We start from the raw sequence: 12,972 nt of genomic DNA on the forward strand, positions 1-12,972 counted from the left end.
AGAGAGAGACAGAGCATGAGCGGGGGAGGGGCAGAGAGAGAAGGAGATACAGAATCTGAAGCAGGCTCCAGGCTCTGGGCTGTCAGCACAGAGCCCGACGCGGGGCTCAAACTCACAGGCCACAAGATCATGACCTGAGCCAAAGTCAGACGCTCAACTGACTGAGCCACCCAGGTGCCCCTGTGGCCTCATCTAAAAAATGACATGAATTAGATCATCTCTGAGGCTCCTCCCAGTTGTCCCCAAATCTCTCAGAAATACTGAGCCTGTTTACTAATGAGGGCTTTCTTGGTCTCAGTGGTGGGTGCAAAGGGAGGCTGGAGTCTCCTGTACTGGAGATTTGAGAGACCCTACGGACTGGACACTTACTGCTAGGGTGTGCTGAGGTGCAGTCCTGTTTGTGAAAGCCCTCTCTGTTCTGGAGTTTGAGGATTTGCTAGCTCCCAACCCCCAAGGACTAAGAGTACCTCCAAGGTTCCTGGCCGAGATTGGTCTCGGGACATGGATGAATCAAGGAGTTTCCCACTTTGCAAGATGTGCCCTGACTGGAAATGCTTCTCCAAATTTTATGAAAATCCGTGTCACTGAGGAGTCAGAGAGGGGAGAATAAAAGGAGATACAGGCCAAAGAATAGCTCACCAGGGCTCCCGTCAAGCTCTGTGACAAGCAGCTGTTTCCTCCAGGTATCAGATGGTTTGAGGGTTCCTGGTGGCCTGCCATCACCACAAGGACATTAAGCCAAGTGTCAGGGGACCTCAGCCCCAGGAGCAGTAAGACAAGAAAGTACACGGTAGTCATGTCCAGGTGGCAAGTCTACAGGATTTCAGAGAAGGGGAGCCAGGTGAGAGCTGACTAGTCTTCACAGAGGGTCTTTGAGCCTCACTGAGGAGGTGAGCCAGCACAGAGGGCCTCGGGCACAGGAGCAGCGACTGCAAGGGGATGAAGTTGGCAAGTTCTGGGAGGAAGTGAGGAGCAGAGGCCTCTGCAAAGGGGACTGGCTGGAGGCCAGCGGAGGCTGGTCATGCTTGGCCAGGATGTCCGAGATTATGCAGATAAGGGAACTCCAAGACTCATGGGAAGGTTTGGCTGGAGGGACAGAGGATGATTTAGTCACCTTATTTGTCATTCATCTCCTAGGATTCTCAGTAAGTTAAGTCAAGAAATCAACAAGAATGAAGAAAGAAGGAGCATTTTCACACGCAAGTGAGTGGGGAAGCCAAGGGCCCAGTGTCACTGTGACGAAACCCAAAGAATTTCCAAACCCAAGCTGAACCTTAAATGGAAGGCACAGGACTGTTTTTGCCCGAATTTTTGATATGTGACACTCCTTCAGTCCCAGGGGCTTGAAGCTGGTGCCCAGGAAGGGATGGAGAGTTTCCCTTCTCTGACTTACATCCTGCCCCTGGGTCTGGGACTTCAGGGAAACTTCCCCTGGAAAGTCAGACAGTCACAAGCCTCCAGTTACACCGCCAAAGTGACTTTGATCGTTTCCAGAATTTTCGGGCAGCCTGGCCCGGGTAGCTAAGCAACAAGGACACCAGTCTTGGGTGGGGAGACATACCCCCTGCTGGGAGCTGTTCTTGTAGGGCTGGACTGAGGGAAGAGGGAAATGCCCCTACATCAGCAGCACCATTAACGCAATGCCATTTGCCTTTGCAGACCCCAAGTCCAGCGGTTTCCTGAAGAGACAGGTAAAGGTGTCAGGGCTGAGAGTGATGTGCTGGGAGGTGACAGATACTTCCCTTCTGTCTGCTGGTCTTACTCATTTGCCTGCCAGGCAGTTCTCACTCAGAGAGAGGTTTGGGTCCAAATGGAGAGCAGGAGAGATCTTACTATGCCAGGGACCTGGGTTTTGGCCCCTGCTGAGCTGGGACCCTCTGCAGATCTAAAATGAAGAACTCTGTGGCGAGGCATAGGAGGACCCAGGTTCTGACTGAGCACCTGAGCGAAGCCAGTGCCCCTGCTTCTGGGTCTTTAAAGCAGTTTTCAACTGTTAAATTGTACCGTGTTACAGGGCAGATCCCTGGGCCCCACCCAGTCCTGCTGAATCAGAGGCTTTAGGGATGGGTCCCCAGTGACTGTTACACAGTGAAAGGTTGAGAACAACTTCTTCCCTCTGGTAGAATGAACTGCTCAGGTAGAAACTCTAGAGCTGATGCTAAACTAACCCCCAGGTACATCGAAGGTAGGATGGAAGCCTGGGATGGACAGGGGGGTGAGAACACATCAGATGGGGTGCTGCTCTGACTTTTTTGCTAAAGGCTTCCTTTGGTACTGATGATGGTGTTATCTCCTTTCACAGAAAGCCATGAAGAAGACAACGGGGGCTGGTCATCCTTTGTGAGTACAGTGTGGGCTCATCTCCCACCCTTACAGAAATTTCCAGAGCACCTTTGTAATAAGGAACTAACACAATGCCAAAACGAGCAAGGCCTCTAACAAGATGCCAGTATCCCCGCTGGTGGCAGCAGGGGGAGGGCACATAAGATATGTTCTATGAAGGTCAGATAGTAAATATTTCCAACTTTGCCATCCACACGACCTCCAGCGCATCCACTCACCTCTGCTCTTGTAGCACAAAAAAAGCCATAGATGATATCGGAACAGTTGTGCTTGGCTGTGTGCCAATAAACCTTTATTTGCAAAAACAGATGGTGGGCCGGACTTGGCCCATGGACTGCAGTTCACAGATTATACCATTATTAACTATTATCACCCCCACAGCAGGGCCTTCCCCCAACTCCCTCCCCTAAGCGGTCTACACTAAAGTAGCTTTAAAATAGTTTTTATTATAGGGGCACCTGGATGGCTCGGTTAAGTGTCTGACTCTTGATTTTGGCTTAGGTCCCGATCTCACGGTTTGTGGGTCCGAGCCCCACATTGAGCTCTGCGTATCAGTGCAGAGCCTGCTTGGGATCCTCTGTCTCCCTCTCTCTGCCCCTCCCCTGCTCACTCTCTCTCTCTTTCTCTGTCTCTCTCTCCCTCAGAATAAATAAACATTAAGACATTTTTAAAAAATAGCTTTTCTTATAGACTTAAGTCCCCACTGGTGAAACAGAAGGAAAGAGATTTCAGAATCAATTATTAGCCCGAAAAAGGCCTCAGGGAAGGTCCAAACCAATTGGGTTTTATGTTTGAGGGGTCACGGTGACCCCTTGGAGAGTCTGAGGAACTCTGGATGTCCTCTCCCCAGAACACTGCATCCACTGTCACCGCATGAAGCTGGGCTCTGGCTAAGAATGCTATTATGGCCCATAGCCCACTGTGTTCATTCTACAGAGGGAGCGGCCGGGCCCAGTGGAGAACAGGACTTATGTAGAGCCACACAGCTAATTACAGGCAGGCCTGGGACTCAGGTGGCCTGACCCTCAGTCTACTGTTCTTTCTGGTAAGCAGCTGCCTCAGTGCCTTCAGGAAGCAGATAAAACATTCCTTGTCCTGTTGGGAGTCTGGCAAAAGGAAGCACAGAATTTGAAAAATGCTAGCTAAGTCTGTGCTTTCTACAAGAAGACAAAGGAATTGGACAGATTTATTTTGTACAAAAGGGAAAATAGACCAGAGATTCACCTAAACCGTTTACAGTTTTGCACAGAAGCTGCATCTTGGCCACTGCTTGCCATTTGGTCCCTTCTGGGTGGGAGCCCAGCCTGCGGCTAGTGTCCTTCACCCTCTCCGTGAACAGAGGCTTTCCACGAGTGCTGCCTCAACACTCATGCGTTCCAATACATACCCAGGCCTGAACAGGGCATGGGGCGGGTGGGGTAGAGATAAAGAACCCACTTCTGTGAGCACTTCACAGCATAGATCACACAGACACACGGCAGAATATGATTAGGAATCATATTTAGGAGACAAATCATGGGGGAAACCCACTGTTCTCAAAGTGAGAGGAAAAGTCTGCTGTTGAGAAAGACTTCCAGGGTAAAGGCTGGTCCAAAGCAGGAGCAATGAGGCTGAGGTGTGCAGGCTGAGACAATCTAGGGATTCCTCTGTCAGTCAAGGGCAGTCGGCAGGGCCCGGATAGAGGTGGAGGCCACTGTTCCCAAGTTCCCTGACTCAGGGGTTCCATCCCCTGCTCTCAAGTTACAGGAACACAAAAGACGGCATGAAGACTTTCTCAGAGTTCAGGAAGATACTCAACCTCACTTTTCCTTCCCATATTTTAAAAAAATATTCCTCGATCAAACATGAACACAGCAGTCTTTCAATAGAACAATGGAGAGTCTTTCTCAAGTCACTTAGCAAAGCTGTGAGGATTTCTAGGATATTGGTACACACCTTTCCTCATCAACATGCAACTTCCTGCTGCTTCTTTCCATGATGCCCTTGACTTTAGAGAACTGCCCTGGGCTCGTTTATTACCCACCTGACTTTGGCATGAGAGTGATAAGGCATGTGTCGCTCGGCGGCTGATGGTGCCGCCTCTGCTTGGGAAACCATTACGGTGACTGTCCGCTTTCATGAGCTACCTCAAAGGCAACCACTCAGTCCCCAGGGCTCACTCTCCCTGAGGCCCACAAAGAAGCACACATAAAACACAACAGAAAGTTTAAAATTTAGAAAGAGAGTCTCTTCCAAAAGAGCAGCTTTAAACTCAGTGTCAGATGTCATGAATAATAGGCTGGTGTTTCCATACGTTCAGCTCTCAGCAAAGAGAATAGCACAGCCCTGACTCTCCCCTTTCAGACACAATTTAATCTGCCTTCTAATTAACAGGCTTTGGTTATCTGGTTTCCCCATTAGCATGGCCTTCAACACTGCACTAGATTATAATGAGAAGAAATGTTTGGAGCACAGGCACACTAAGACAGAACTGACAATTAACCAGCGGCATCACAAATGCTCCAGGCGTTTAGACTTCCTCTTGGTGATGCCTGGAATAAAAAACATGTTTACTCCACACAGAGCCAGCTTCTCTCACCCCTCTCTTCCAGTGTCCTCCTCATTTCTTTTGCTTCTGTCTCTTGTGCAAAAAGGTGCAGAGGAAAATACACTCGCCTCGTGGTCTAAGGGCCTTGACAGAGACCCCAAATCCACGATTTGCTAGCCCTATGATTTCTACGCCCAACCTCAGTGTCCTTACCTATAAAATGGGAGTGACCGTCCTAGTACCGGCAGAGAGAGAGTTGATGCAGGCACGTGGGTGTCACGGAGCCTGTACAAACTGGGCCGTCCCTGTCACTGTGTTGGTAGGAAGAAGATGACTATGAAAGCCCCAATGACGATCAGGAGGGGGAGGACGAGGGTGACTACGAGTCCCCCAACGAGGAGGAGGAAGGGGCGCCCGTGGAAGACGATGCGGATTATGAGCCGCCGCCCTCCAATGATGAGGAGGCTCTGCAGAACTCCATCCTGCCTGCCAAGCCTTTCTCCAACTCCAACTCCATGTACATCGGTAAGGCCCTGGCAGCCCGCCCCACCCGTGCAGCTCAAAAGTGCCCGCCAACACCAGCTCGGCTCCTTACCGGCTGTGTGGCTTCGGGCAAGTGACTCCACCTCTCTGGGCCTCAATTTCCTCATCTGTGAAATAGGATAATAACCATACACAGACCCCAGAGCTTTGCTGTCAGGATTTTATTTTATTTTTTAATATGAAATCTATTGCCAAATTGGTTTCCATACAACACCCAGTGCTCATCCCAAAAGGTGCGCTCCTCAATGATTTTAAATATTACAGACAAATTGTTGCCTGTGGGGGCTGATACGGGCACTGAACTGCCACCGAAAGGTATTTGGCAGTAACAATTCATTTTGTGTACTACTTAGGTACTCAAGAACGCCTCCCCGTTGCCCATCTTTTGAGCAACTCCTAGATACATGGCACTTCCATCCACAAACCGCCACAGTAAACAGAATGATACTGAGGGGGCTGGATCCTGACTCAAAAATTTTTGAACAGTAGTTAAGATTTTTCTTGTCAGTCTGTTCCTATCAGCCTGTTTCTCCCTCATTCATTCATTTTTCCATTCAACAAAAATTACTGATCTCCCATTGCGAGCCAGGCATCATTCTAAATGCTGACATTTGAAATCGTCAGGAAAGAAGACTATAGCCCTTACCTCGTGGGGCTTACACTCCAGGCGCGGTGGTGACAGAAAATAAGTCTGCGTCCACTTGCAGAGCCGAGGCTCAAAGAGTCAGCTAGAAAGTTGATGACCTGTATCACAAAAAGATTGGTACCTCTTATCCGTTATGCCATACAACACTTTCGCCATTTTCAAGCCCTCTCACAAACACTTTGTCATTTCATTTTGTGTTTTGAAGCACACTGTGTGATATGGGGAAAAATTATCAAGCCTGTTTCATATACAGGGAAACTGAGGCCCAGAGAAGAAATGGATAATTAAGTTGTTGAGTGCCTCGTATGTGCTGGTAATGGAGACAGAGTGAAGAAGACAGTCCTCACCCAAAAGAACTCACCGTCCGGTGGGTGAGGTAACATCAAACAAATGGGGCACAAATGACTTAATTAAACCACGATATGATATATACTGATATATACGCAGGGAGGCAAGTGCGGGAGATAAGGTTGGGGCACGTGATCGTCTGGGCTTGCTGCCCTTAGGGTATGGGATTTAAGCTGAAATTTAGCAGCTGAATGGAGTGGGGGTGGATAGGAGAAGTGAGGGTGGATATTTTCAACAGTAGGAACAGCCGTGCAGAGGCTCTGAGCTGGAAGGATCCAGTCAGAGGAGTGAGAGCTGGCCAGTGAGTGTAGAGGCGTGAGGTTAGACCAGGCATGTCCTAGTTCTGAGCCCCACTCTCTGTGGAAGAGCAATACCTCTCCAAGGCTGGGACTGTGGTGTGGCAACGGAGGCCCCGGGGGGCACAAAGTGTAAGGAGGCCCTCAGTTACAGTCCTGGCCTGGCCTTTCCTCCGCCAAAAGGGAGGGACATAGCCAGCCTATCAACTGGGCCCTGGGATACTTCAGTGGGATCCGAATACTGTGAGCTTCTGTCCAAAGCAAGTCTAAGTAACCAGTCCAGAGTCTGAGATTAGGGGGCACCTGGCTGGCTCAGTCGGTGGTGCCTGTGATTCCTGATCTCGGGTTATAAATTGGAGCCCCACGTTGAGTGTAGAGATTAATTAAAAATAAAATCTTACCAAAAAAAAAAAAAAAAAAAAGAGTCTGTGATTCCGTAAAAGGAGTTGGTGACCGGCCCCTCCCTTTAAGGGAAGAGATGAGCAAAAGGAGGAAGTGACAGGGGAGGTCAGCCCAGAGCATTTGTGAGGGGAAGGAGGGGACCCACAATCCCCATGAACCATGACAGCCCACTTAACCCTCTCCTGGAGGCTGTGTGTGTGTGTGTGTGTGTGTGAGTGACCCAGGCAGGCTGGTGTTGACACTGGTGGGGGTCTGCGGGATGGGGCGCCCCTGGGTGGGTGTGTGTGTGTGTGTGTGTGTGTGTGTGTGTGAGTGACCCGGGCAGGCCGGCGTTGGCACTGGTGGGGGTCTGCGGGATGGGGCCTCCAGAGCCCACAGGTGCTCAGAGCCGGGCACAGGGTCAGCTGCTCCGGGACAATCCACACTTATCTCAGTGTGGCATTTCCGCTCTCATCTCACTGCCCTACTGCCCTTGCCTTTCCGCAGACCGGCCCCCCTCCAGCAAAGTCCCTCAGCAGCCGCCAGTGCCCCCGCAGAGACCAATGGCCGTGCTCCCTCCGCCGCCTGCAGGCCGGAGCCACGCGGTAGGCCTCCTCGCTTTCTTCCCTGGTGCTGTGTCCACTCTGATCCCTCCTTTGCCAGAAAGAAGGGAAGAGTATACGTATCTTCACCCAGTGCTGACCAGTATGAGAGGGTTATATATAGGCGGGGAACATGCAAACCCCAGCACTCACAGAGATTTTCATTCTCGTCATAGGGCATATCATCGGCATTTTCTTTTTACCACAAACAATTTAAACTACTTGTATAATAAAAGGTCTCCTTCTACTATTCATTGTGCTATTATTTCCTACTTTTGAAATAAACATAAACTGTGAAATAAACTCGGAAGGACCTAGGCTAAGTCTACGGCCCCTACTGCTATTGCCTGGGTCCCCGGCGCCATCTCTCGCCTGCGAGACGTGCGCCACCTGCTGGCAGAAGACGGAAATTCCACCGGTTTACAATGCAGTGAACCCAGGAGTAAAGAGAGAGGCAGCAAACCCCCTTTCCTCTTTCTTCAAGCTTACAGTCCCAGGTCCTGTAGGTCCAATTAAGAGACACCCAGAGAATTTCAGGCTAATGTGTCAATATCTGGAAATGTGTTCTCTTCATAAGGGATCTGAGCACTTTAACAGTGGTGGCAAATGTCAAAGTGTCAGGGCCAGTAGGAGGAAGACAATGTATTTCCCCAAAAGCTCAAAAGGCAGACCACGCCACCTTTGGGACCTTTTATCCAAGCATAGATGGCTTCTTCTTGCTCGTGCAGTTTTCTTGCAAAGGGGACTCAGAGCTACATTGATCTACGAATGCATTTTGCTTTGAAATCTGAAGGCATCCACCTTCACTATTGGGATGAAGAATTCACTCATTCAGTCAAAAGATTAGCCGCTAGTCTCTGCCAGGCAGTGTTCTAGCTGCTGGGAATAGAGCATGAACAAGGCAAATAAGGTCCCTGCTTTTAGAAAGGTTCAATTCTGGTAGGGGGAGGCAGATACTAAACAAGTAAACAGATGTATACGCAAGACAATTTGAGTAGTAACGTGTGGTTAGGGGAGACAGAAAACCCAATAATTTGATGATGGGTGGGGAGGTAACACTGAGCTGGACAGAATGAGTCGGTGGTAACAGGAGCTGGGGAAAGAGAATTCTAGGCGGAGGAAAACACAAATACCAAGATGAGAAAGAGGGCATGAGCTTGAGATTTTGCAGGAACTACAAGAAGATGTTTAGAGTGGGAGCCCAGTGGGCACCGGAGAGAGGAGTCTAAGAGGGTTGGAAGTGAGGGCACACGGCCAGTTGCTCCTGTGTTCCCAGTATGATAGGGGCCACTCGAGAGCTTGGCAGGGGAGTGACATGCTCAGTACCCCAGATGGAAGAGTGTGGGATGGAGAGCTCAGGTAACAGGCTACTATCCAGGTGAGAAACGGAGATAAAGTGAGCAGAGTGAGATTTGGGGGGATAAGGCCACCAGGACTTGTGGATGTGTCGTCATGAGATACCGCCTAACATGTGGCTCTTTTTTAAACAGCCACTCCCCCCACCCCAGCCCAACCACGAAGAGCCTAGCAGAAGTAGAAACCATAAACCAGCAAAGCGTAAGTACGGGGGCCTTTCCTCTCTTGCCCACCAGAGTACCCGTTCCCTCACCCCCAGCCAACTTCCTTCTTCTTTTAATTGACTTCAGTCTTTTTCCCTTCCAGTCCCTGCTCCTTCCATAGACAGAAGCACGAAACCTCCCCTCGATCGTTCATTAGCCCCGTTTGACAGAGAGCCCTTCACACTAGGTTGGTATCACTCTGTTCGATGCGTTGTAACAGAGGCCAATATGTATAGAGTGCTTACGGCGTGATTTACACATGTCCGCCCGCAATCATAAGGGTACTGTAAAGCGGGACTATTAGAATCGTCCTCATTTCACAGATGGGGCAACTGAGGCACAAAGAGTTAACTTTCCCAAATCACTCCCCCACCAAGTGATGGGGGTAGAGACCCAAGTGGAGATCAGACTGACTGCAGAGCTCCTGCTGCCAGCCCTGTGCTAGGCCTGCTTCTTCATGGGTGTGATGTGTACACATATCTCCTTGTCCTCCTGACAGATGGTGCAGGGGGCTTCGTAGCGCAGGGGGAGGAACTGGGCAGAGACAGGAGGTCCGGGAGAGCTGTTGTCAGCTGCCTTGGCTGCTACCTAGCAGCTTACTGACCACAGGGACCGTAGGTTTTCAGAGTTGTCCCCTTCTTTGTCAGGTGGCTGTTTTGTAAGGAGGAACTGCTTTATAAAACTCTAAGGTGCTATTCAAACATAAGGATTATTTATTGTTGTACACGTGCAATTGATCCAACTGTGGGTATCCGACAGTCCTTTTCCTCCAGAATTGACCTAGAGTGTTCTTGGATCACAGCTACCTCTAAATAAAGCTATTTTCAATTCAATTCTAAAACTTAGCTACCATTTATTGAGCACCTGCTATGGGCCAAGTGTTTTACCTACCAAAAATAATTTACCTACATTATCCTCACACCAACCCAACAAAGGAGGTGTATTATGACCCCCGCTTTGTAGATGATGAGAGGTTGAATAATTTTTCCAAATTTACATAACTAGGTTCAGGATTTGAACTTACGTCTTTCTGACTTCAATGCAGGGTGCTCTTTTCTACCGCATCATGCTGTAGTTGGAGACCCTGGATTTCCCTTGATATGGGTAGGGGGTCCTGGGGAAGGAGCTACAAGCCCTGAGGGACAAGGAGCCCCAAATCCCAGCCCCACTCAACCTTCCTGACCTGCACTCTGAGCAAGGCATTTAGGCTTTTGTAACCTAAGGTTCCTCTCTGTCCACAAATGAATTTCAGTTCTTGGATATGAGGCTCCTGCTTGCTGCTTTTCCCTGAACTGCACCACAGCTCTGATGACTCATGCGAAACTGTGTGGGTTACTTGAGTTTACAGCGGTCTGCTGCACAGGGCTATTCAAATTATGTGAAAAGGAAGAGAGATTCAACTTCAGTCTCTAGGTGTGCTTACGACCGTAAGTCAAAGCGTCAGGAGAGTGGAATACTGACATCAAATCCTTCAGAGTCACCTCCTGAACAAAGGTTATCTTTTAAAAAGATTCTTTTTTTTTTTAATTAAAAAAAAAAATCTTTATTTATTGGGGCGCCCGGGTGGCTCAGTTGGTTGAGCATCCGACTTCGGCTCAGGTCATGATGTCGTAGTCTGTGAATTTGAGCCCTGCGTTGGGCTCTGTGCTGACAGCTCAGAGCCTGGAGCCTGTTTCGGATTCTGTGTCTCCCCCTCTCTCTGCCCTTCCCCCATTCATGCTCTGTCTCTCTCTGTCTCAAAAATAACGTTAAAAAAAATTTTTTTTTAAATCTTTATTTTTGAGAGAGAGAGAGAGACAGAGTGCAAGCAGGGGAGGAACAGAGAGGGAGAGGGAGACACAGAATCTAAAGCACGCTCCAGGATCTGAACTGTCAGCACAGAGCCCGATGTGGGGCTCAAACTCTCGAACCAAGAGGTCATGACCTGAGCCGAAGTTGGATGCTTAACAGACTAAGCTACCCAGGCGCCCCTTAAAAAGGTTCTTTTAAAAAAAATTAAATACACCCTTTCTTGACCATACCTACTCTTGAATTATTTCCTTGTTCATGATGTTTTGAGAGAACTAACCTCTTACAGTGCTCTGAGTCTTAACAGAGAGAGAGACTCTTAACAGAGACAGTGCCCAGAGAATCTGTACAAATCAGAAGATATTTTTTTTAAAAAAAGAAAATCTACTTAAGCCTAAAAATATAAATATAGGTTTTCTGGGTAACCCTGTAAAGTTGAATTTTCATCCTAAGGCAAAGTTTCATGAATAATACACATTTCTTATACCACCAAAACAGCCTACCCCTGGGCAGTGAGTTCCTCATAGTAGGACAAGATTCTTAAGACTTCTTCATGGCTTGGGCTGTACCTCAAGTTGTGAAAATCATATCATCATTCACCATAGGGTGTTAACTGTGCAGAGGTATAGGAGGGAGGGAAAGAAAGAACTATCTAGCAGTTATCAGCACCCATGTATCATGTGCCTGACCCTGCATATAAATTGTCACCCGCTCCTAACAACAAACCTATACATTTTAGATCTATAATCCTGATTTTAAAGATGAGGAAATTGAGACTCAAAGACCTTAAGTAACTTGTTCAAGGCATACAGAATTTGCTGGTAGACCTGGTTGAATACAGTTAAATGGAACTTTTATTGCACTGAAGACATAGGACATAATCTACTCGAAGGGATTTCAGACAGAAAAAAATAAATTGCTTTGAATAACTTTGCAATGCAGAGTTCTCAGATTCACCTAGAATTTCTTCAGCCTGCATGCCATCTTTTCCAAGAGAAAAGTAAAAGGAAGAAAGAAACAAACCCAACAAAATTAAAACAAAATGATTTGCACTCTACCAGGAGACTCTCCTGAAATGCTCTTCTCCAAACTAAACGTTTTTCCAGAAAGTAAGTGTAATACTTTATACAATGTCAAATGTACCACAGGATTGGAGGAAAATTAACCCCTCCGTGGCAAATAGGTTTATTTCAGATACAGCAATAAACATAGGCTATACAAAAAAAAAACAAAAACAAAAACAAAAACAAAAAAAACAAACCATTTAGTCAGTGAAAGAAGCATAAAATCCCCAAGAGACATTAATCCTTCTTTTTTTTTTTTTTTAATTTTTTTTTTTCAACGTTTATTTATTTTTGGGACAGAGAGAGACAGAGCATGAACGGGGGAGGGGCAGAGAGAGAGGGAGACACAGAATCGGAAGCAGGCTCCAGGCTCTGAGCCATCAGCCCAGAGCCCAATGCGGGGCTCGAACTCACGGACCGCGAGATCGTGACCTGGCTGAAGTCGGACGCTTAACCGACTGCGCCACCCAGGCGCCCAAGTCTACGATTCTTCAATGCTTAAACCCAATCAGCCCCCTCAGGCGTTCGGATTTATGGTTTCAGCAAACTGTGTTTTAATGTTTATTTCTGAGAGAGAGAGATAGCGTGAGTGAGGGAGGGGCAGAGAGAGGGAGACAGAGAATCTGAAGCAGGCTCCGTGCTGTCAGTGCAGAGCCCAATGTGGGGCTCAAACCCACACACAGGGAGATCACGGCCTGAGCTGAAGTTGGACGCTCAACTGAATGAGCCATCCCGGCGCCCCCGCCCCCGCCGCCCAGACTATGTTTTAATACTTCATGCTTAGCTGATAAAGTATTCAAGGCCTGCCTGCTATTTGTTACTTACAGGAAAGAAGCCGGCGTTTCCTGACAAGGTAAGCTGTTTCCCTATTTTGT

General features: G+C 48.3%; 1 protein-coding gene across 1 annotated transcript in view; it reads left to right on the top strand.

Annotated features, from left to right (window-relative positions):
- Positions 1 to 12,972, top strand: part of LCP2 (lymphocyte cytosolic protein 2) — a 45,881-nt gene that overhangs the window by 18,651 nt on the left and 14,258 nt on the right. The window contains exons 4-11 of the mRNA XM_045501920.1: positions 1,138 to 1,203; positions 1,660 to 1,691; positions 2,303 to 2,340; positions 5,194 to 5,395; positions 7,592 to 7,689; positions 9,177 to 9,243; positions 9,349 to 9,432; positions 12,925 to 12,950. Of these exons, the coding sequence (XP_045357876.1) occupies positions 1,138 to 1,203; positions 1,660 to 1,691; positions 2,303 to 2,340; positions 5,194 to 5,395; positions 7,592 to 7,689; positions 9,177 to 9,243; positions 9,349 to 9,432; positions 12,925 to 12,950 (613 nt within the window). The remainder of the gene's footprint in view (positions 1 to 1,137; positions 1,204 to 1,659; positions 1,692 to 2,302; positions 2,341 to 5,193; positions 5,396 to 7,591; positions 7,690 to 9,176; positions 9,244 to 9,348; positions 9,433 to 12,924; positions 12,951 to 12,972) is intronic.

Source organism: Leopardus geoffroyi, chromosome A1, assembly GCF_018350155.1.
Source record: "Leopardus geoffroyi isolate Oge1 chromosome A1, O.geoffroyi_Oge1_pat1.0, whole genome shotgun sequence".
NCBI classification, from domain to species: Eukaryota; Metazoa; Chordata; class Mammalia; order Carnivora; family Felidae; genus Leopardus; species Leopardus geoffroyi.